General features: G+C 45.6%; 1 protein-coding gene across 1 annotated transcript; it reads left to right on the top strand.

The window, feature by feature from the left end:
• LOC143926792 (phosphatidylinositol 3,4,5-trisphosphate 5-phosphatase 2-like) lies at positions 1-23,591 on the top strand (the record flags this gene model as incomplete). Its single annotated transcript, XM_077450839.1, is given in 11 exon segments — positions 1-118; positions 2,996-3,092; positions 3,212-3,350; positions 8,348-8,447; positions 10,955-11,043; positions 12,145-12,226; positions 13,663-13,752; positions 13,834-13,947; positions 17,519-17,607; positions 19,573-19,660; positions 23,431-23,591. Coding segments are annotated over 11 exon segments (1,167 nt in total), but the record flags the coding sequence as incomplete, so codon positions are not given.
• Positions 23,592-25,117: the final 1,526 nt, after the last annotated feature.

Genomic DNA, 25,117 nt, shown 5'->3' with positions numbered 1-25,117 from the left:
GTAGCCATGCAGTCCCTGTGGAATATTAAAATCGTCGTCCTTGTCCGGGCGGAACACGAAAACCGAATTACGCACATCAGCACGTCCAGCGTTAAGACCGGAATCGCAAATACTCTGGGTGAGTGAAGAGCCGAAATCCCCAGCTTTACTGAACTCTACACTACCGATTGCGGCGATACCTCACATGTGTGGTTTGAACACCGCTTTTGTATGCGGGAGCAACTTACGTGTGCGTTCGCTTCTGCGCGCAAGCACGGCAGGACGGGGCGCTTTTAAACAAAAAAAATTCTATTTATTTTACTTTATTTTTATTTATTTTTTTAATTTATATTATTATTATTTTTTTTTTTACACTGTCCCTTTTTTAAAAACAATTGGATCGTTTTTATTCCTATTACAAGGAATGTAAACATCCTGTGTAATAGAATAAAAGCATGACAGGACCTCTTTAATATCAGATCCGGGGTCAAAAAGACCTCACACCTCATATTTACATTAAAATGCAATGAATAAAAATAAAGTTTTTTTTTTGTTCTATACATTTTTTTTTTTTCTGATTTATTTTACCTTTTATTTTAAATTTTTACACTGTTTAAAAAAATGTTTTTGTTTTTTTTGTTCAATAAAAATGTTTTTTTTTCATTTATTTTACCTTTTTATTTTTACACTGTGTAAAAAAAAATGTCACTTTTATTCCTATTACAAGGAATGTAAACATCCCTTGTAATAGAAAAAAAAAGCATGACAGGACCTCTTGAATATTAGATCAGGGGGGTCAAAAAGACCTCACATCTCATATTTACACTTAAATGCAATAAATAAAAAATATTTTTTTTGGTTTTTTTTGTTCAATAAAAAATTTTTGTTTCTTATTTATTTTACCTTTTATTTTTTATTTTTACACTGATAAAAAAAATGTCACTTTTATTCCTATTACAAGGGATGTAAACATCCCTTGTAATAGAAAAAAAAAGCATGACAGGTCCTCTTGAATATGCGATCTGGGGGTCAAAAAGACCTCACATCTCATATTTTCACTAAAATGCAGCAAATAAAAATTAAAAAAAAAAGTGTTTTTTTTTTTGTTCAATAAATTTTTTTTTTTCTTATTTTACCTTTTATTTTTACACGGTTTAAAAAAAATGTGTAACTTTTATTCCTATTACAAGGAATGTAAACATCCCTTGTAATAGAATAAAAGCATGACAGGTCCTCTTTTAATGTGAGATCTGGGGGTCAAAAAGACCTCACATCTCATATTTACACTAAAATGCAATGAATAAAAATAAAAAAAAGTATTTTTTTGTTCAATAAAATTTTTTTTTTTCTTATTTATTTTACCTTTTATTTTTTATTTTTACACTGTTTAAAAAAAAGTCACTTTTATTCCTATTACAAGGGATGTAAACATCCCTTGTAATAGAATAAAAGCATGACAGGACCTCTTTAATGTGAGATCTGGGGGTCAAAAGACCTCACATCTCGTATTTACACTAAAATGCAATGAATAAAAATTAAAAAAAAAGTATTTTTTTGTTCAATAAAATTTTTTCTTTTTCTTATTTATATTACCTTTTAATTTTTATTTTTACACTGTTTAAAAAAAAAAGTCACTTTTATTCCTATTACAAGGGATGTAAACATCCCTTGTAATAGAAAAAAAAAAGCATGACAGGACCTCTTAAATATGAGATCTGGGGGTCAAAAAGACCTCGCATCTCATATTTACACTACAATGCAATAAATAAAAATAAAGAAAAAAAGTTTTTTTTTTTGTTCAATAAAAAAAAAAAATCTTATTTATTTTACCTTTTTTATTTTTTATTTTTACACTGTTTAAAAAAAAAATGTGTCACTTTTATTCCTATTACAAGGGATGTAAACATCCCTTGTAATAGAAAAAAAAAGCATGACAGGACCTTTTAAATATGCGATCTGGGGGTCAAAAAGACCTCATCTCATATTTACACTAAAATGCAATAAATAAAAAAAAAAAAAAAAACATTTTTTTGTTTTTTTGTTCAATAAAATATTTTTTTTTTCTTATTTATTTTACCTTTTATTTTTACACTGTTTAAAAAAAAAAAAAGTGTCACTTTTATTCCTATTACAAGGAATGTAAACATCCATTGTAATAGAAAAAAAAGCATGACAGGACCTCTTAAATATGAGATCTGGGGGTCAAAAAGACCTCACATCTCATATTTACACTTAAATGCAATAAATAAAATTTTTTTAAAGTGTTCTTTTTTTTTTGTTCAATAAAAAATTTTTTGGCCCGTTAAGGTCGTTGGGTGGAAGTGACATTTGACGTCGCTTCCGTCATCCAACGTCATGGATTCGAGTGGGGGCCACCTTTCCCTCATTCGACACAGTGCCTCTGAGGGCAAAGGATCGGATCTTCTCCGTCGCTACCGTTTTTTTAATACAATTTTTATTGCATTCTGCACACGTCTATATTGATTTAAATTTGAAAATACTGCATTTGGCCACTAGATGGCGCTTAGTATTAAAGGAAATTTGCTATGATACTTATGCCCATCTAGTGGCCGAATGTGGTATTTTTCTTTTCTAAATCTGTGATTTTACGTTTAAAACTGCACAGCATCTAACCTATTTACCTTTTTGTTTTTGCCCCATTCGGTTTGTATTGATCTTCTGTGTTTTTTTTCTCTTTTATGTTCTAATTTTTAATTATATTTGATTTATTCTTTAATTATTTTATTTTATTATTCTTTAATTATTTTATAAGAAATTGGGGGAGGAGGCACCTGAACTCATCTCATGGCTGGTCTGGTGGCCTCGGGGCTGATCAGATCACACTGACCCCAAAACAAGTACGCGGTCCACGAGTTCTGCCTTCACTGGCCACATGCTTGTTCTGGGTCGTTGAGCGCGAAAGCCAGGGAATCTGCATTTTCAGGAGTGGTGACCCCGCCCCTCCCCCCCCCCCTCTTTCTTATGTTTGTATTAACGTCATTGTCTCCTCCTGCAGGTAATAAAGGTGCGGTGGGAATATCTTTTATGTTTAACGGCACTTCGTTCGGCTTTGTGAACTGTCACCTGACCTCGGGCAATGAGAAGACCAACAGGTGAGTGGAAGGTCACCTTTAAAAAAAAAAAAAAATGGGGGGGGGGGACCATGGAAGGGCGAAATATAAGCGGAATAAACGTTATTTCTCACCCCCTCGTCTCTCCGATCTCTCCCCAGGCGTAACCAGAATTACCTGGACATCCTGCGGCTCCTGTCGCTCGGGGACAAACAGCTGAACTCCTTCGATATCTCTCTGCGCTTCACCCACCTCTTCTGGTTCGGTGACCTGAATTACCGCCTGGACATGGACGTACAGGTGAGGCGGCCATCTTGCGTGTGGCGATCGGGGGAGGGGAGGGGGGGGCCTGCAGTCCCAGAGGAGGTCCCCTTCCTATATTAGAGCATTTGATCCGATGAGCATATACTTGGGACGTATTGTGTATATTATATAATAAATATATCGTCCTATTGGGCCTCCTCGTGTACATGGCTCCTGGTAAACGGACGTCGGAGGCAGTTGGGCAATTTTTTTTTTTTTTTTTTCAGCTGCCCCTGAGTTCATCCGATGTTATCTTACGTGTAGATGTACACGGGTTCCTTTAATGTCGTTTTTAGGCACTTGCGTTTATAGGCTTTTTTTTGAAGGCAAAAAAAAAAATTAGTTCAGACACCGAAGTTTTCGGAAGCAAAACGCGGCTAAATGCGGTACCGGGGGGTTTAGCCGCCTTTTTTTTTTGTTTGTTTTTTAAGCGTTTTTACATTTGCCCTATTTTTTTTTTTACATTACAAAACATAAAAATGATAGCAAATGATGAAAAAACAAAAAATAATATTTTAAATAAATATAGCTTAATGCTATAATGCTTCATAGACCATTTCTATACCCCTAGTGAGCCCCCGCTCCAATCCAATACACCACTAGCATTGCTGTTAGCCAAAGTTGAATTGGAATTTGACCTATATGTTGCTAGATTTCAACCAGATGACCCCAACCATTGAGCTTCACCCCCGACTTGGATCAAACATAGTTGCATGAAATTTAGGGTTAGGGTTTTCCCCTTGAAGAACAAGTTTAGGGTTATGATAAGTGTTATGGTTTCCCATCAGGGTTGGGGTTTTCCGGTTGGGGTTAGGGTTTCCCATTAGGGTTAGGGGGTTATGGTAAGGGTTAGGGTTTACCCCTTGAAGAACAAGTTAGGGTTAGGGGGTTATGGTAAGGGTTAGGGTTTACCCCTTGAAGAACAAGTTAGGGTTGGGGTTTCCGGTAAGGGTAAGGGGTTGGGGTTAGAGTTTCCCATTAAGGTTAGGGGTTATGGTAAGGGTTTTCCCCTTGAAGAACAAGTTAGGGCTAGGGTTTTCGGTTAGGGATTAGAGTTTTCCATTAGGGTTAGGGGGTTAGGGTTTTCCCCTTAAAGAACAAGTTGGGATTTTCGGTTACAGTCAGGGTTAGGGGTTTCCAATTAGGTTTAGGGGGTTATGGTTAGGGTTTTCCTCTTGAAGAACAAGTTAGGGTTAGGGGGTTATGGTAAGGGTTAGGGTTTACCCCTTGAAGAACAAGTTAGGGCTAGGGTTTTCGGTTAGGGATTAGAGTTTTCCATTAGGGTTAGGGGGTTAGGGTTTTCCCCTTGAAGAACAAGTTGGGATTTTCGGTTACAGTCAGGGTTAGGGGGTTTCCCATTAGGTTTAGGGGGTTATGGTTAGGGTTTTCCTCTTGAAGAACAAGTTAGGGTTAGGGGGTTATGGTAAGGGTTAGGGTTTACCCCTTGAATAACAAGTTAGGGTTGGGGTTTCCGGTAAGGGTTAGGGGTTGGGGTTAGAGTTTCCCATTAAGGTTAGGGGTTATGGTAAGGGTTTTCCCCTTGAAGAACAAGTTAGGGCTAGGGTTTTCGGGTTAGGGATTAGAGTTTTCCATTAGGGTTAGGGGGTTAGGGTTTTCCCCTTGAAGAACAAGTTGGGATTTTCGGTTACAGTCAGGGTTAGGGGGTTTCCCATTAGGTTTAGGGGGTTATGGTTAGGGTTTTCCTCTTGAAGAACAAGTTAGGGTTAGGGTTTCCGGTTAGGGTTAGGGGGTTATGGTAAGGGTTAGGGTTTTCCCCTTGAAGAACAAGTTTAGGATTATGATAAGTGTTATGGTTTCCCTTTAGGATTAGAGTTGGGGTTTTCCGGTTGGAGTTAGGGGTTTCCCATTAGGGTTAGGGTTTTGCCTTTGAAAAACAAGTTAGGCTTAGGGTTTCTGTTTAGGGTTAGGGGTTGGGGTTAGGGTTTCCCATTAGGGTTAGGGGGTTATGGTAAGGGTTTTCCCCTTGAAGAACAAGTTAGGGCTAGGGTTTGCAGGTAGGGTTTCCGGTTAGAGTTAGGGGGTTATGGTAAGGGTTAGGGTTTTCCCCTTGAAGAACAAGTTAGGGTTAGGGTTGTCGGTTAGGGCCAGGGTTAGAGGTTTCCCATTAGGGTTAGGGGGTTATAGTTAGGGTTTTCCTTTTGAAAGCAAGTTAGGGTAAGGGTTTCCAGTTAGGGTTTGCCATTAGGGATAGGGGGTTATGGTAAGGGATAGGGGTTTCCCCTTGAAGAACAAGTTGGGGTTTCCCATTAGGGTTAGGGGGTTATGGTAAGGGTTTTCCCCTTGAAGAACAAGTTAGGGTTTCCGGTTAGGGGGTTATGGTAAGAGTTAGGGTTTTCTCCTTGAAGAACAAGCTAGGGTTAGGGTTTCCCATTAGGGTTAGGGGGTTATGGTTAGGGTTTTCCTCTTGAAGAACAAGTTAGGGTTTCCGGTTAGGGTTAGGGGGTTATGGTAAGGGTTAGGGTTTTCCCCTTCAAGTACAAGTTAGGGTTAGGGTTTACGGTTAGGATTAGGGTTAGGGGGTTATGGTTAGGGTTTTCCCCTTGAAGAACAAGTTAGGGTTAGGATTGCCGGTTGGGGTTAATTAAAAATATTTAAAAAAATTGCAATTAAAATTTGCATAAAAAAAGACAATATAAATGAATGAGAAATAAATAAATTACACATACAGCTTTTTAAAAAAAAATTAAACAAAAAATTCTAATAATCGCAATTTAAAAATTAAATGTAATAAAAAAATTGCAATTAAATTTTGCATAAAAAAGACAAAAAAAAAATGATATTACACAAACAGCTTATAATAAAAAATAAACAAATATACTAATCAATTGCAATTTAAAAATTAAATATATAAAAAAATTATAATTTTTTTTCCCTCACATATGCTCATTATGGGATCCATAGTAAAAGCACCGAAAATTGAGGTAGATATAAATACACTGCGGCTCTCTCAGCTGCTGCTACTCACTCTGGTCTCACAGAATGGCTGAAATAGTTAAATAATATTGTTTTTCGGCCTTTGGGAGGGCCCTATGATGTTACCGTATCTTAAATAAACGCTCCTAGAAGCAAATGCGGTAAAACAGGCGTTTTTTTTTTTTTTTTTAAACGCCGATTTGAAGCTGTCAAAAACTTCGTTCAGAGGAGGTTGCTTCTGCGTCCCGTGTACATTAACCACTTAAGGACCGCCTCACGCCGATATACGCCGGCAGAATGGCACGGCTGGGCACAATCGCGTAGCTGTACGTGATTCTTTAAGTGCCCAGCCGTGGGTCGGGAGCGCGCCACCGGCGCCGCGCTCCTAACCCGGTCCTGTGCTCCGTGACTGTGGCCGTGGGACCAGTGGACCCGATCGCCACTGGCGTCCCGCAATGGGGTCACGGAGCTGAAGAACGAGGAGAGGTCTGTGTAAAACAAACCTCTCCCCGTGCTTCCCACCGATCGTTTTTTTTTTTAGGGAAGGGCGATCAGTGACGTCACATGCCAGGCCACACCCCTACAATAAAAAAAAAAAAAAAAAAAAAAAACACATAACGTCACACATAACCCCTACACTGCCCCCTAGTGGTTAACCCCTTCACTGCCAGTGTCATTTACACAGGAATCACTGCATTTAAATAGCACTGATTGCTGTATAAATGACAACGGTCCCAAAAATGTGTCAAAAATGTCCGATGTGTCCGCCATGATGTCGCAGTCACAATAAAAATCGCTGATCGCCGCCATTACTAGTAAAAAAAAAAATATTAACAAAAATGCTGTAAAACTAACCCCTATTTTGTAAACGCTATAACTTTTGCGCAAACCAATCAATAATCGCTAATTGTGATTTTTTTTTTTTTTTTACCAAAAATATGTAGAAGAATACATATCGGCCTAAACTGAGGGAAAAAAAACGTTTTTTTATATATTTTTTGGGGGATATTATTATAGCAAAAAGTAAAAAATAGTGCATTTTTTTTTTTCAAAATTGTCGCTCTATTTTTGTTTATAGCGCAAAAAATAAAGAACGCAGAGGCGATCAAATACCACCAAAAGAAAGCTCTATTTGTGGGAACAAAAGTACGCCAATTTTGTTTGGGAGCCACGTCGCACGACTGCGCAATTGTCAGTTAAAGCGACGCAGTGCCGAATCGCAAAAAAGGGGCTTGGTGCTTTTGGCTGCTGAAGTGGTTAAGCCTTAGTGTCCTTGTACTGAGGCGCAGGTCTTAGACTTGAACAAGGTCACCGCTGCCTGCTTGCTAAGAGACAAGGTGACCAGTCTCCACACTGCCCCCATGTGGTTTAATAAGGTAGTGTCAGTCACGTAATGACGTCACCGCTGCCTGCTTGCTAAGGGACAAGGTGACCAGTTTCCATATGCGGCACCCTACCTTGGCTCAGTGATTGGGTGTGAGTAGTTATGATATCATATTATTTAAGATTATCATAGACAGTAGGGCCAGGGTTCATTTATCACTGCAGGGACAAGGTAATCCAGCGCCCAGGGCAAAGAAGCTTAACTGCCCCCCCCCCTTCCATTTTGGATTTTTACCCCCAGCAGTCACCCGCTTGTCAAAATGCCTTATATATCAGAATGAGCTCACTGGCGCCCCCATCCGCACAGTAAACTACTGGTCCCAGGGCAGCCGGCCCTCCTGCCCACCCCTTGTCCTATCATTCATATTGGGGTTAGTTACTTCTCTGATTTCACCGCACACTGTGAGCTTCTCACAATGTGCATTAGAAGCTGAAGCAAGTCAGACAGAGCCCCACCCTCATTTCCTGGCTGGAGGGGGACGTTCCAGCATCATCTAGATCATTCCTCCCCATCCCGGCCAGGACGATCCCGTGGACTGTTCTGGGTGTCCGATGCATGGTTTACCACTTCCAATAAGAGCCGAACCCGTCCCCATGTATATCCCCCTTCTATATTGCAACTCCTCTGATTTATGTCTCTCCATCCCGGGATAACTCCGTGTTTTCGGGCCTCCTAGGAAATCCTGAACTTCATCAGCAGAAAGGAATTTGATCCGTTGCTGAAGGTGGACCAACTCAACCTGGAGAAGGAGAAGAACAAGATATTCCTGCGTTTTAGTAAGTTTCCGATCTCCGAGGGCCACAGCAAGGGAGATTGTATGTTATATTTTTATCCTGGAGTTCAGATTTAAAGGGTAACTCCACTTTCGTGGGATAAAAAAATTCATATGAAAAAATAAATAAATAATATAAAGTATGCAATTGCGACTCAAGTCATATTGTCATTGAATGTTTATTAAAAAAAATGACCTTTTAGTTTCAATCTGCAGTCGCTGTCTTTTTCTGTCATATGCAATATGGCCACCTGGAGGCGCTCTGTACACACAACGTGTATACCCCCCCCCCCCCCCCCCCCCCAGAAATATCACTTCCTGCTTGTGTGATTGGCTGTACTAAGATACAAGTCAGATTTTGGGCATCCCCTGTAACAAAAATGTAATTTTTTGGGGAGATCCTCCCAAAGGGAAATCGCATCTAAAGGGATGTAGGCCCTGCCACTTTTCTCAGTAGAGCCCTGCAGGTGTAGCAGCTGATTGATCATTCTAAAACCGCTCCTATACAGAGTCACACAGGGGCACGGACAGACAAACAGCTATTCCTTCAGAATAACAAAAGGTAGGTATCTGTCTTTTGAAGAGTTCTGTGTTTCGTTACAGAGTGCCAGTATTGGGTGAGGGGAGCACACAGCCACAAGTAGGTCCTAGAGGGCAGCGTAGCCACCCAGGTGGCAGAAATAGCCGTCCACAAACATTGTTCAGGCATCATCCAGGGTCACCATTTACTTCCTGGACTCTGAGAGGTTGGAACAACAATGACACAAAAATTTAATTCCTTGTGGCTGTGTTCACAAATGTCCGACACAAATCAGCCCTCAGCTACGAGCCTCTCCCGCTGCATCCTCTCCCCCGCTGCATCCTCTCCCCCGCTGCATCCTCTCCCCCGCTGCATCCTCTCCCCCGCTGCATCCTCTCCCCCGCTGCATCCTCTCCCCCGCTGCATCCTCTCCTTCTACAGCCTATCCTTCTGCATCCTCTCCTTCTACAGCCTATCCTGCTACATCCTCTCCTTCTACAGCCTATCCTGCTACATCCTCTCCCGCTGCATCCTTTCCTTCTACATCCTCTCCCGCTGCACCGTCTCCCGCTACACATCCGCTGCATCCTCTCCCCCCGCTGCATCCTCTCCCTCTGCATCCTCTCCCTCTGCATCCTCTCCTTCTACAGCCTATCCTGCTACATCCTCTCCCACTGCACCTCCCCCCCCCCTACCTGCTACACATCCTCTACATCCTCTCCTGCTGCACCCTCTCCCGCTGCACCCTCCCCCGCTACACATCCTCTCTCACTGCATCCTCTACATCCTCTCCCGCTGCACCGTCTCCCGCTACACATCCGCTGCATCCTCTCCCCCCGCTGCATCCTCTCCCTCTGCATCCTCTCCTTCTACAGCCTATCCTGCTACATCCTCTCCCACTGCACCTCCCCCCCCCCCCTACCTGCTACACATCCTCTACATCCTCTCCTGCTGCACCCTCTCCCGCTGCACCCTCCCCCGCTACACATCCTCTCTCACTGCATCCTCTACATCCTCTCCCGCTGCACCCTCCCCGCTACACATCCTCTCTCACTGCATCCTCTACATCCTCTACATCCTCTCCTGCACCCTCCCCTGCATCCTCTCTCACTGCATCCTCTACACCCTCTCCTGCTGCACCCTCTCCCACTGCACCCTCCCCCGCTACACATCCTCTACATCCTCTCCCGCTGCGTCCTCTCCCGCTGCGTCCTCTCCCTCTGCGTCCTCTCCCTCTGCGTCCTCTCCCTCTGCGTCCTCTCCCTCTGCGTCCTCTCCCTCTGCGTCCTCTCCCTCTGCGTCCTCTCCCTCTGCGTCCTCTCCCTCTGCGTCCTCTCCCGCTGCGTCCTCTCCCGCTGCGTCCTCTCCCGCTGCGTCCTCTCCCGCTGCGTCCTCTCCCGCTGCGTCCTCTCCCGCTGCGTCCTCTCCCGCTGCGTCCTCTCCCGCTGCGTCCTCTCCCGCTGCGTCCTCTCCCGCTGCGTCCTCTCCCGCTGCGTCCTCTCCCGCTGCGTCCTCTCCCGCTGCGTCCTCTCCCGCTGCGTCCTCTCCCGCTGCGTCCTCTCCCGCTGCGTCCTCTCCCGCTGCGTCCTCTCCCGCTGCGTCCTCTCCTTCTACGTCCTCTCCCGCTGCGTCCTCTCCCGCTGCGTCCTCTCCTTCTACGTCCTCTCCTTCTACAGCTTTGTGACAAAGTTACAATGTTACAAAGCCAATTTGTGCAAAGAATGAGCGCACATACAGGGATCGGGAAACCAGAGATAAGATCCAGAATTCTAAAAGATTTATATTTTATCTATCAAGGTTTAATGACACAATTTTCTCCTAGTCCACCCCATACTCTGTGCCTGCCCGGTGGCGCGGTGGGTGGATTTACCCCGACGGGTGAAGGCACCCTCCGTGTTACTGTACCAGGATCCCCCCAAATGCACCAATTATTAGACTCTGTACTCCTCCCACACATGAAGATGTAACGGATTATATTTCTCTGTTTATAGGTGAGGAAGAAATATCCTATCCCCCCACCTACCGCTATGAGAGGGGCTCCCGGGACACCTATGTGTGGCACAAACACAAGCCCACCGGGGTAAGTCCAGATCTACATTTTGTTAAATTGTCTGTTTTTATCATCTGTGCTCCCCCCCTCCCCCATCCGTCAACGTAACACCCTTAGATAGAGATCACAGTACTCCCCCCTGACAATGACATTGTCTGCTTTTCTCTCCAGAAGGTCGGCACCATTTTTATGCAGGCATCACTCAGGGTCACCATCAACTTTCCAGACTGAGATGCTGGGTCACAATTACCCAAATCCTGGAGCTTGTGCAGATCTTGTTTGTGTTCTACAAACATCTGACACAGATCTGCCTCTGCTGCAGCCTCCCACTGTCACAAAGTTGCAGTTTGGCCACCGGTGGGACTAAGGAAACAGTTCCCCTTTCCCGCAGTAGATATCATCTCAGCCTAGGGAGCTCGAGGATGATTTCTTAATGTTAAAAGGTGGAGCTTTTGTCAGAAATTATACTATTGCTGTGTATGGTGACGTGTCAGGAATTTATTAGGTTGATGATGGTAATGACAGGTCCACTTTAAATGGCTGACAACCCAGAATAGCAGGCTACCTTGCTTTGCTACATTGATATCTCAGCTTTGCTACAATCTATATTGTTGTTATTCTCTCATATTAAGGACAATTGTACTTTAGACCCCTTTCACACCACACCGCACCTTGCGTCGGCGGTAAAACGCCGCTATTTTTAGCGGCGTTTTACCGCCGGATTTGCGGCGCATTTCGGCCGCTAGCGGGGCGCTTTTACCCCCCGCTAGCGGCCGCGAAAGGGTTAGAAACCGCCGGCAATACGCCGCAATAGCGGCGTTTTGCCGGCAGCATTACAGCGCTGCCCCATTGATTTCAATGGGTAGCAGCGGTGGAGGAGCGGTAAACACACACCGCTCCTTAACCGCTCCAAAGAAGCTGCTGGCAGGACTTTTTTCTGACGTCCTGCCAGCGCACCGCTGCAGTATGAAAGCCCTCGGGGCTTTCACACTACACACAATGGTGCAGCTTCTTTAGGGCGGATTGCAGGCGCTATTTCTAACACTATAGCGCCTGCAAAACGCCCTGGTGTGAAAGGGGTCTTATAGTGACAGATAGTTTTTAATCTTTTGTTTCTGGATTTTTATTAAGGTGCGTACAAACGTCCCGTCCTGGTGTGACCGCATCCTGTGGAAGTCCTACCCGGAGACCCACATCATCTGTAACTCCTATGGTGAGCGCAGTGCATATACTGTGTGTGTATACATCGTGTATGTGTGTGTGTATCTATATATATATGTGTATATGTGTGTGTGTATATATATATATATATATGTATGTATGTATGTTCTTCAAAAAGTTTATTTTTTAACTCTATTAAATATAAATAAGTGTGGAAATTTTTTGAAGACCCCCTTCATGTATACTGTATTCACCCAGTTCCCCTGCATCTGTCCAATGACTCTCCTTCCCCCATTCCAATCTGTATTTTGCATTTAACTCCGGCAATGATGGAGCACTATTCCTCCCACTGACACCAACGATGGAGCACTATTCCTCCCACTGACACCAATGATGGGACACTATTCCTCCCACTGACACCAATGATGGGGCACTATTCCTCCCACTGATACCAATGATGGGACACTATTCCTCCCACTGACACCAATGATGGGACACTATTCCTCCCACTGACACCAATGATGGGGCACTATTCCTCCCACTGACACCAATGATGGGGCACTATTCCTCCCACTGACACCAATGATGGGGCACTATTCCTCCCACTGACACCAATGATTGGGCACTATTCCTCCCACTGACACCAATGATAGGACACTATTCCTCCCACTGACACCAATGATGGGGCACTATTCCTCCCACTGATACCAATGATAGGACACTATTCCTCCCACTGACACCAATGATGGGGCACTATTCCTCCCACTGATACCAATGATGGGGCACTATTCCTCCCACTGATACCAATGATGGGACACTATTCCTCCCACTGACACCAATGATGGGACACTATTCCTCCCACTGACACCAATGATGGGGCACTATTCCTCCCACTGATACCAATGATGGGGCACTATTCCTCCCACTGATACCAATGATGGGACACTATTCCTCCCACTGACACCAATGATGGGACACTATTCCTCCCACTGACACCAATGATGGGACACTATTCCTCCCACTGACACCAATGATGGGGCACTATTCCTCCCACTGACACCAATGATGGGGCACTATTCCTCCCACTGACACCAATGATGGGGCACTATTCCTCCCACTGACACCAATGATGGGACACTATTCCTCCCACTGATACCAATGATAGGGCACTATTCCTCCTACTGACACCAATGATGAGGCACTATTCCTTCCACTAATACCAATGATGGGGCACTATTCCTCCCAATGACATTAGTGATGGGGCACTATTCTGAAACGGGTGTCTGGCTGCAGTGCTCCTTCTGGCCATAGGATGACAGCTGGGAGGCTGACAAGAACTACTTCATCTTGCACTGTGCACGCCGTCCTTACATCCATTTTGGTAAATCTCCTATGTAGCCTCTCCTTATTTATTATTTGAGTAGATTTCTGGTTCTGTGTGATCCTGTGCCGCGAGCCTAACTCGGAGTCTTGAACCTTCATTTTTAGGTTGCACCGATGACATCATGACCAGCGACCATTCTCCCGTCTTTGCGTCGTTCGAGGTTGGCGTGACGTCGCAGTTCGTCTCCAAGAAAGGTGATAAATCCGGGGACGGTGCCCCGTGACCCATTGTGGGAGGAGTTGTTGTCCTGTGAGCTCACGCTTGTTTCCGTGCAGGTCTACTGAAGCCATCGGACCAGGCCTACATAGAGTTCGAGAGCATCGAAGCCATTGTGAAGACCGCCAGCAGGACGAAGTTCTTCATCGAGTTCTATTCTGGCTGCCTGGAAGGTGAGTTGCCCTCAGTGGGTGAAATGCTGACCACCGGTGTCCTCCCACATCTCAGACTTTGTCATTCAATCTTCAGCCCGTGTGGTTTCCAGGGGCATTTCTTTCCATAAGTAATATTTTACTTGTAAGGCAACAAGCCTGGTGGCCCAGGTCTCCTGCTGACTTTGAGGCTCTCCTCACCTTAATCTCACTTTAGATTGAGAAGGACTGTATGAGATCGTAAGTGGAGGGACGTTACTACTTTGGTATATAGAGGGCCACATATGATCTGATCGGGCTTGCAGAACTACTGTTTGCTTTGTAAGCTCGTGGACCGGAGTGGAAGGTACCTAAGGAGCCACCGCAAGGGATAATTGCTCGTTTTTGGTGTTGGAGAACATTCAAAGAAAATATACTTAGCTGAGCTTCCACTCCTCCCCGCAGCTAGAGCGGCCCCTGCAGCTTCTGCTCCCCCCACGCTCTTGTGGTCTATAATTCCCCCCAATGACACCAACAATGGGGGACAATTCCTCCCAATGACACCCAGCAATGGGGGACAATTCCTCCCAATGACACCCAACAATGGGGGACAATTCCTCCCAATGACACCCAGCAATGGGGGACAATTCCTCCCAGTGACGCCCAACAATGGGGGACAATTCCTCCCAGTGACGCCCAGCAATGGGGCACAATTCCTCCCAATGACACCCAACAGTGGGGCACAATTCCTCCCAATGACACCCAACAGTGGGGCACAATTCCTCCCAATGACACCCAACAGTGGGGCACAATTCCTCCCAATGACACCCAACAGTGGGGCACAATTCCTCCCAATGACACCCAACAGTGGGGCACAATTCCTCCCAATGACACCCAACAGTGGGGCACAATTCCTCCCAATGACACCCAACAGTGGGGCACAATTCCTCCCAATGACACCCAACAGTGGGGCACAATTCCTCCCAATGACACCCAACAGTGGGGCACAATTCCTCCCAATGACACCCAACAACGGGGGACAATTCCTCCCAATGACCCCCAACAACGGGGGACAATTCCTCCCAATGACCCCCAAAAATGGGGGACAATTCCTCCCAATGACCCCCAGCAATGGGGGACAATTCCTCCCAATGACCCCCAGCAATGGGGGACAATTCCTCCCAATGACCCCCAGCAATGGGGGACAATTCCTCCCAATGACCCCCAGCAATGGGGGACAATTCCTCCCAATGACCCCCAGCAATGGGGGACAATTCCTCCCAATGACCCCCAGCAATGGGGGACAATTCCTCCCAATGACCCCCAGCAATGGGGGACAATTCCTCCCAATGACCCCCAGCAATGGGGGACAATTCCTCCCAATGACCCCCAGCAATGGGGGACAATTCCTCCCAATGAATTGGAAGGTACCTAAGGAGCCACTGCAAGGGATAATTGCTCGTTTTTGGTGTTGGAGAACATTCAAAGAAAATATACTTCGCTGAGCTTCCACTCCTCCTCCCCCCCCCCGCAGCTAGAGCGGCCCCTGCAGCTTCTGCTCCCCCCACGCTCTTGTGGGCTATAGTCCTCCTGACGTCCAAGTTCAGAGCAGGGTCTACAGTCCTGGGTGCGGGGACAATGAGGGACAGTCCATCGATGGATCGTGGGGGGAGCAAAGACCGGGTAAGTAAAACTTTTACTCCTTTCCCTCAGACATTAACCTTTCATAGCCCCACTGCGCGAGATCGCTTGACCTGCACGGAGTTGGGCTTTAAAGAAAGAACAGAGGTCATGGTGGATGTCACCCTCTTTAACTCGAATTATCTAATATGGGTTCATATTTAGAATGTTCTGACCGGGTTTGGACTCATTCCTGTAGCTGGACATCACACTGTAGCTGAATACATAAGTATGACCCAGCAGAACTGCTTTGTAATAATCCGGTGGCTAAACGGGGCATATAGACTCCTTCAGCTGCAGTGTGATGTCCATCTACAGCAGTGGTCTCCAAACTGCGGCCCTTTACTTGCTTTTATCCTGCCCTTGGGGCACTATTTCGCCCATTGATACCAAAAAATGGGGCATAATTTCCCCCAATGACACCAACAATGAGGGACAATTCCTCCTAATGACACCCAGCAATGGGGGAAAATTCCTCCCAATGACACCCAACAATGGGGGACAATTCCTCCCAATGACACCCAACAATGGGGTACAATTCCTCCCAATGACACCCAACAATGGGGTACAATTCCTCCCAATGACACCCAACAATCGGGTACAATTCCTCCCAATGACACCCAACAATGGGGTACAATTCCTCCCAATGACACCCAACAATGGGGGACAATTCCTCCCAATGACACCCAACAATGGGGGACAATTCCTCCCAATGACACCCAACAATGGGGGACAATTCCTCCCAATGACACCCAACAATGGGGTACAATTCCTCCCAATGACACCCAACAATGGGGTACAATTCCTCCCAATGACACCCAGCAATGGGGGACAATTCCTCCCAATGACACCCAGCAATGGGGGACAATTCCTCCCAATGACACCCAGCAATGGGGGACAATTCCTCTCAATGAAACCCAGCAATGGGGGACAATTCCTCCCAATGACACCCAACAATGAGGGAAAATTCCTCCCAATGACACCCAACAATGGGGGACAATTCCTCCCAATGACACCCAACAATGGGGGACAATTCCTCCCAATGACACCCAACAATGGGGTACAATTCCTCCCAATGACACCCAACAATGGGGTACAATTCCTCCCAATGACACCCAACAATGGGGGACAATTCCTCCCAATGACACCCAGCAATGGGGGACAATTCCTCCCAATGACACCCAGCAATGGGGGACAATTCCTCCCAATGACACCCAGCAATGGGGGACAATTCCTCCCAATGACACCCAGCAATGGGGGACAATTCCTCCCAATGACACCCAACAATGGGGTACAATTCCTCCCAATGACACCCAACAATGGGGGACAATTCCTCCCAATGACACCCAACAATGGGGGACAATTCCTCCCAATGACACCCAACAATGGGGGACAATTCCTCCCAATGACACCCAACAATGGGGGACAATTCCTCCCAATGACACCCAACAATGGGGGACAATTCCTCCCAATGACACCCAACAATGGGGGACAATTCCTCCCAATGACACCCAACAATGGGGGACAATTCCTCCCAATGACACCCAACAATGGGGGACAATTCCTCCCAATGACACCCAACAATGGGGGACAATTCCTCCCAATGACACCCAACAATGGGGGACAATTCCTCCCAATGACACCCAACAACGGGGCACAATTCCTCCCAATGACTCCCAACAATGGGGCACAATTCCTCCCAATGACACCAAAAATGGGACATCATTTTTTTCTCCCACTGACGTCGGGACCTTCTCTACTCCCAAAAAACAGCTTGGAAGGACAGTAAACTGGCCCCTGATTTATAGGAATGGGAAAGCAGCTCTATATATGTGTTTTAAGCCTAATCTTTTGCATTTATGTATTCATCTATATTTGTGATTGCATTTTGCATTGCATGTAATGGCACACAATGCGTTTTTGTTTATAACAGAGTATAAAAAAAGCAGCGAGAATGACAGCCAGAGCGTAGACAACATCAACTTCCTCAAAGTCCAGTGGTCATCCAGGCAGCTTCCGACAGTAAGTGACCCCACCATAAACTGTTACATAACCGAAACACTTCACGTCAGCTGCGGCTGAAGCTTTCTATATTTATTTTTCTTTTGGTTGGTACAGTAAGACACCCAGTATAAATAAAGCTGTTCTGTGAAGCCCTCAGAGGTTTGTTAGAGAGCCTTAGTGAACAAACAGCATCATGAAGGCCAAGGAACACACCAGACAGGTCAGGGATAAAGTTGTGGAGAAGTATAAAGCAGGGTTAAGGTATAAAAAGCATCTCCCAAGCTTTGACCATCTCACGGAGCTCTGGTCAATCCATCATCTGAAAATGGAAAGAGTATAGCACAACTGCAAACCTACCAAGACATGACCGTCCACCTAAACTGACCGGGCCGGGCAAGGAGAGCGTTCATCAGAGAAGCATCCAAGAGGTCCATGGTAACTCTGGAGGAGCTGCAGAGATCCACAGCTCAGGGGGGAGAATCTGTCCACAGGACAACTATTAGTCGTCTCTCCACAAATCTGCCCTTTTATGGAAGAGTGACAAGAAGAAAGACATTGGAGAAAGAAAGTCATAAGAAGTCCTGTTTGTAGTTTGTGAGAAGCCATGTGGGGGAGGGGGCAGCAAACATGTGGAAGAAGGTGATCTGGTCATATGAGACCAAAATTCAACTTTTTGGCCTAAAAGTAAAACTCTATGTGTGGTGGAAAACTAACACTGCCCATCCCCCTGAACACACCATCCCCACCGTGAGACATGGTGGTGGCAGCATCATGTGGTGGGGATGGATTTCTTCAGCAGGGACAGGGAAGCTGGTCAGAGTTGATGGGAAGATGGATGGGGCCAAATACAGGATAATCTTAGAAGAAAACCTGTTAGAGTCTGCAAAAGACTTGAGACCGGGGCGGAGGTTCACCTTCCAGCAGGACAACGACCCGAAACATACAGCCAGAGCTACAATGGAATGGTTTACATCAAAGCATATTCATGTGTTAGAATGACCCAGTCACAGTCCAGACCTAAATCCCACTGAGAATCTGTGACAAGACTTAAAAATCGCTGATCACAGACGCTCTCCATCCAATCTGACAGAGCTTGAGATATTCTGCAAAGAAGAAGAAGAATGGGCAGAAATGTCCTCTCTAGATGGGCAAAGCTGGTAGAGACATCCCCAAAAAGACTTGCAGCTGTAATTGCAGAGAAAGGAGGTTCTACAAAGTATTGACTCCGGGGGGCGCCATACAAATGCCCCCCCCACACTTTCCACATATTCATTTGTAAAAAAATGTTGAAAACTATTTATTATTTTCCTTCCACCTCACAATTATGTGTCACTTTGTGTTGGTCTATCACATAAAATCCCAATAAAATACATTTTATGTTTTTGGGTGTAACATGAGAAAATGGGGACAATTTCCAGGGGTATGAATACTTTTTCAAGGTGCTGCAATTGCAGGACCCCAGACCAAATATAACCGCTTCATCCTTCAGGAGAAGTTGTCACGGAGCCTTTCTCTGTGCAGACACTGCGATGGCACGAGCTGGCAGCTTTGCTTGTAAACGGACCCATACTGTCAGAGAGGTTGTTGTTGGGGAGGGGGGGGGGGGGGGTAGACCCAGAGCAGTCAGAGATGACACCGGGGTCTGTGAACTAGTTGCACGCACAGGTGCACATTGCTAGTTCTAAACACTGACAATAATGCATGTCCTGATGACACGGGGTATCTGGATTGATAATGTTACTAGCCAGATTGTAGACGCCACCTACTTAACTGCTTTAGTTAAGTCTTTTTTAGCAGACTTTAGACAAGTCTGCTAAAAACAATGGGAGTTTAGATCTTACCTGTGGACTCTGCAGGGCCCTCTCATGGACAGGTCATGAATTACTGGACAGAGTTCTTTAGCTTATTCTGTATTATCCCTTTAGGAAGTGCAAAGCCAAATGTATTATGGGAATTGATGGATTATGATGCTTTTCCCCGCAGTTGCGGCCAATCGTCTCTGAGATTGAGTATTTGCAGGACCAGCACTTGCTGCTGACGGTCAAGTCGATGGATGGGTACGAGTCTTATGGTAAGTCAGAGACTGCAGACATGATACAAGAGATGGTCAGAGACTGTGGATAAAATACAAGAGATTGTGGACATGATACAGGAGATGGCCAGAGACTGCAGACACATTACATGAGACTATTAGAGAACTGCCATTAGAGCCTCCACATCTATTCTTATTATAAAATACTTTGTGTCACATCTGGTATTTCTCTCAGAGAGATCCATTATAAAACAGGAGATGGTCAGAGACTGCAGATATACTACAGGAGATGATCAGAGACTGCAGACATAATGCAGGAGATGGTCAGAGACTGCAGACATAATGCAGGAGATGGTCAGAGACTGCAGACATGATACAGGAGATGGTCAGAGACTGCAGACATGATACAGGAGATGGTCAGAGACTGCAGACATGATACAGGAGATGGTCAGAGACTGCAGACATGATACAGGAGATGGTCAGAGACTGCAGACATGATACAGGAGATGGTCAGAGACTGCAGACATGATACAGGAGATGATCAGAGACTGCAGACATGATACAGGAGATGGTCAGAGACTGCAGACATAATGCAGGAGATGGTCAGAGACTGCAGACACATTACATGAGACTATTAGAGAACTGCTATTAGAGCCTTCACGTCTATTCTTATTATAAAATACTTTGTGTCACATCTGGTATTTCTCTCAGCGAGATCCATTATAAAACAGGAGATGGTCAGAGACTGCAGACATAATACAGGAGGTGGTCAGAGACTGCGGACATAATGCAGGAGATGGTCAGAGACTGCAGACATAATGCAGGAGATGGTCAGAGACTGCAGACATAATGCAGGAGATGGTCAGAGACTGCAGACATAATGCAGGAGATGGTCAGAGACTGCAGACATAATGCAGGAGATGGTCAGAGACTGCAGACATGATACAGGAGATGATCAGAGACTGCAGACATGATACAGGAGATGGTCAGAGACTGCAGACATAATGCAGGAGATGGTCAGAGACTGCAGACATAATGCAGGAGATGGTCAGAGACTGCAGACATAATGCAGGAGATGGTCAGAGACTGCAGACATAATGCAGGAGATGGTCAGAGACTGCAGACATAATGCAGGAGATGGTCAGAGACTGCAGACATGATACAGGAGATGATCAGAGACTGCAGACATGATACAGGAGATGGTCAGAGACTGCAGACATAATGCAGGAGATGGTCAGAGACTGCAGACATAATGCAGGAGATGGTCAGAGACTGCAGACATAATGCAGGAGATGGTCAGAGACTGCAGACATGATACAGGAGATGGTCAGAGACTGCAGACATAATACAGGAGGTGGTCAGAGACTGCAGATATACTACAGGAGATGATCAGAGACTGCAGACATAATGCAGGAGATGGTCAGAGACTGCAGACATAATGCAGGAGATGGTCAGAGACTGCAGACATGATACAGGAGATGGTCAGAGACTGCAGACATGATACAGGAGATGGTCAGAGACTGCAGACATGATACAGGAGATGGTCAGAGACTGCAGACATGATACAGGAGATGATCAGAGACTGCAGACATGATACAGGAGATGGTCAGAGACTGCAGACATAATGCAGGAGATGGTCAGAGACTGCAGACACATTACATGAGACTATTAGAGAACTGCTATTAGAGCCTCCACATCTATTCTTATTATAAAATACTTTGTGTCACATCTGGTATTTCTCTCAGCGAGATCCATTATAAAACAGGAGATGATCAGAGACTGCAGACATAGTACAGGAGATGGTCAGAGACTGCAGACATAATGCAGGAGATGGTCAGAGACTGCAGACATAATGCAGGAGATGGTCAGAGACTGCAGACATAATGCAGGAGATGGTCAGAGACTGCAGACATAATGCAGGAGATGGTCAGAGACTGCAGACATAATGCAGGAGATGGTCAGAGACTGCAGACATAATGCAGGAGATGGTCAGAGACTGCAGACATGATACAGGAGATGATCAGAGACTGCAGACATGATACAGGAGATGGTCAGAGACTGCAGACACATTACATGAGACTATTAGAGAACTGCTATTAGAGCCTTCACGTCTATTCTTATTATAAAATACTTTGTGTCACATCTGGTATTTCTCTCAGCGAGATCCATTATAAAACAGGAGATGGTCAGAGACTGCAGACATAATACAGGAGGTGGTCAGAGACTGCGGACATAATGCAGGAGATGGTCAGAGACTGCAGACATAATGCAGGAGATGGTCAGAGACTGCAGACATAATGCAGGAGATGGTCAGAGACTGCAGACATAATGCAGGAGATGGTCAGAGACTGCAGACATAATGCAGGAGATGGTCAGAGACTGCAGACATGATACAGGAGATGATCAGAGACTGCAGACATGATACAGGAGATGGTCAGAGACTGCAGACATAATGCAGGAGATGGTCAGAGACTGCAGACATAATGCAGGAGATGGTCAGAGACTGCAGACATAATGCAGGAGATGGTCAGAGACTGCGGACATAATGCAGGAGATGGTCAGAGACTGCAGACATAATGCAGGAGATGGTCAGAGACTGCAGACATGATACAGGAGATGATCAGAGACTGCAGACATGATACAGGAGATGGTCAGAGACTGCAGACACATTACATGAGACTATTAGAGAACTGCTATTAGAGCCTTCACGTCTATTCTTATTATAAAATACTTTGTGTCACATCTGGTATTTCTCTCAGCGAGATCCATTATAAAACAGGAGATGGTCAGAGACTGCAGACATAATACAGGAGGTGGTCAGAGACTGCAGACATGATACAGGAGATGGTCAGAGACTGCAGACATGATACAGGAGATGGTCAGAGACTGCAGACATACTACAGGAGATGGTCAGAGACTGCAGACACATTACATGAGACTATTAGAGAACTGCTATTAGAGCCTTCACCATCTGGTATTTCTCTCAGCGAGATCCATTATAAAACAGGAGATGGTCAGAGACTGCAGACATAATACAGGAGGTGGTCAGAGACTGCAGACATGATACAGGAGATGGTCAGAGACTGCAGACATAATACAGGAGGTGGTCAGAGACTGCAGACATGATACAGGAGATGGTCAGAGACTGCAGACATGATACAGGAGATGGTCAGAGACTGCAGACATGATACAGGAGGTGGTCAGAGACTGCAGACATGGTACAGGAGATGGTCAGAGACTGCAGACATGGTACAGGTGATGATCAGAGACTGCAGACATAGTAACAGGTGATGATCAGAGACTGCAGACATGGTACAGGAGATGGTCAGAGACTGCAGACATGATACAGGAGACGGTCAGAGACTGCAGACATGATACAGGAGACGGTCAGAGACTGCAGACATACTATAGGAGTTGTTGAAGACTGGGGACAAGCATATGAATGGAGGCATATTACTTGAGTCTGCTATAACAGAGAAAACAAATGAGTGTCTGCTGGAAGCCCAAGGGCTGCACAAAAAAGTGCAAAAGAGCTGCTTGAGCCCCCTCCCCAGACTGCAGGTTGGGCACCAGGTCTGTAGACTATAGTCTGCAGAACATCCTCCTTCCATGTTACGGAGATGGAGAGGGGGGTTTTGTAGTCCTAACACACCTCCTGTCCTAGGGTGACAACGATTCTCCCCCATAGATAAAGTACAGTGAGCGTGGTTACCCTAGGGCAGGAAGTCATATCTGGCGGGGTGTGTTATTCCCCCCCCGGCGTGCAGTCATGTGACTCCTGACACGTCCCCATTACATTTCCTGTACAGGTGAGTGCGTGATCGCATTAAAGTCGATGATCGGCAGCACCACGCAGCAATTCCTGACCTACTTGTCTCATCGAGGAGAGGAAACCGGCAACATCCGTGGCTCTATGAGAGTGCGCGTGCCTGCGGAGCGTATGGGCACCAGAGAGCGGCTTTATGGTTGAGATAAATGGACCCATAATGTACCCTAAATGTTGATTCGACGCTTACACAAGCTTTTCAGGACCAAAGAAATTTACTTTCCTCTTTTACTTATTTCTGTGGCTGTGCCAACGATAGGGCACACAGAGCAATGAATGGGAGAGCTGGGCATTGCCCCAATGATACACAAGACATCCAGGTTAATAGAAGGCGGGTGAGGACCTGTCATGTTACTGAACACAGAAAGGAGATGATGGCTGTTCAGTTCAGAATCGGTAAGGGAGATGAATGTGGGGCCGGGGGCGGTTCATTGCATGCCATAGACGTGGTCCCTTTCACATTCGTGCCGGGGCAAGGCCATTTAGTATCTGAGGCGAAAAGGCCAAGGGTGGCACCTTTTCTACGGCCCTGTCCCCAGGTGCACCTCCTTTGGACATTATAAAGGGACATAGCGGGTGGCATGCTATTATGTTAATGACCTTAAATTTGGCACCTGAGCGTGTGCCGCCTAAAGCTGGGCATTGTATGGCGTAGACAACCCCTGCCGCAAATGGGAAGCCAAAAATGTAGCGTGTCCTGTTGCCACAAGATGTCAGTGCTTTTTTGTTTTATCTTCATCACCCCCATTCATGCATCTTCAGAGGACCTCCTTAGTAGCATCCTGAAGGCGGTTGCTGACAACCCGTGGCAGTTTACCTTGCTCTGTATCCTAGACCCCAATGTCTCCCACCCATAAATTCACAGATGGTGGTCTTATCACATCCATGACATCCTCAAAACCAAAAACCCCTTAAAGTGTCCACATTGGCTGCTAGGAATCCTAATGAGAAAAAGGAAGACTTCCAAGGCTTGTCCATAGGCGCCTGACCAACCGGCCCATCCACTAATGCCTCGGTACAGTCCTGGACAGGATTCAGGTTCAGCCTCTTTGTGTATTCCACAAAATCATTTCACTGTGCTTCTCTCTTTCTCTCTTTCTCTTTTCTTTTCTCTTTCTCTCTTCTCTTTCTCTTCTCTTTCTCTCTCTCTTTCTCTCTCTCTCTCCCTCTTTTTCTCTTCTCTTTCTCTCTCTTTCTCTCTTTCTCTCTCTTTCTCTCTCTTTCTCTCTCTTTCTCTCTTTCTCTCTCTTTCTCTCTTCTCTCTAAGTGCTCTGTCTCTTTCTTTCTTTCTTTCTTTCTTTCTTTCTTTTTCTTTTTCTTTCTTTCTCTCTCTGAGCGCTATGTCTCTCTTTTTTCTTTCTTTCTTCTCTCTCTCTCTCTCTTTCTTTCTCTCTTCTCTCTCTCTCTCTCTTCTCTCTCTCTCTCTCTCTCTTCTCTCTTTCTCTTTCTCTTTCTCTTTCTCTTCTCCTTTCTCTCTTTTCTCTTTCTCTCTCTTTCTCTCTCTCTTTCTCTCTCTCTCTCTCCCTCTTTTTCTCTCTCTCTTTCTCTCTCTCTCTCTCTCCCTCTTTTTCTCTCTCTCTTTCTCTTTTTTCTCTCTCTTTCTCTCTCTTTCTCTCTCTCTCTCTCTCTCTCTCCTCTCCTCTCTCTGAGTGCCTCTGTTCTCTCTCTCT

This window comes from Lithobates pipiens, unplaced genomic scaffold (genome assembly GCF_037356315.1).
Source record: "Lithobates pipiens isolate NorthernLeopardFrog02 unplaced genomic scaffold, aLitPip1_a1.2 Scaffold_23, whole genome shotgun sequence".
Classification (NCBI taxonomy): Eukaryota; Metazoa; Chordata; class Amphibia; order Anura; family Ranidae; genus Lithobates; species Lithobates pipiens.
This window is presented reverse-complemented; position numbering and strand designations above follow the sequence as displayed.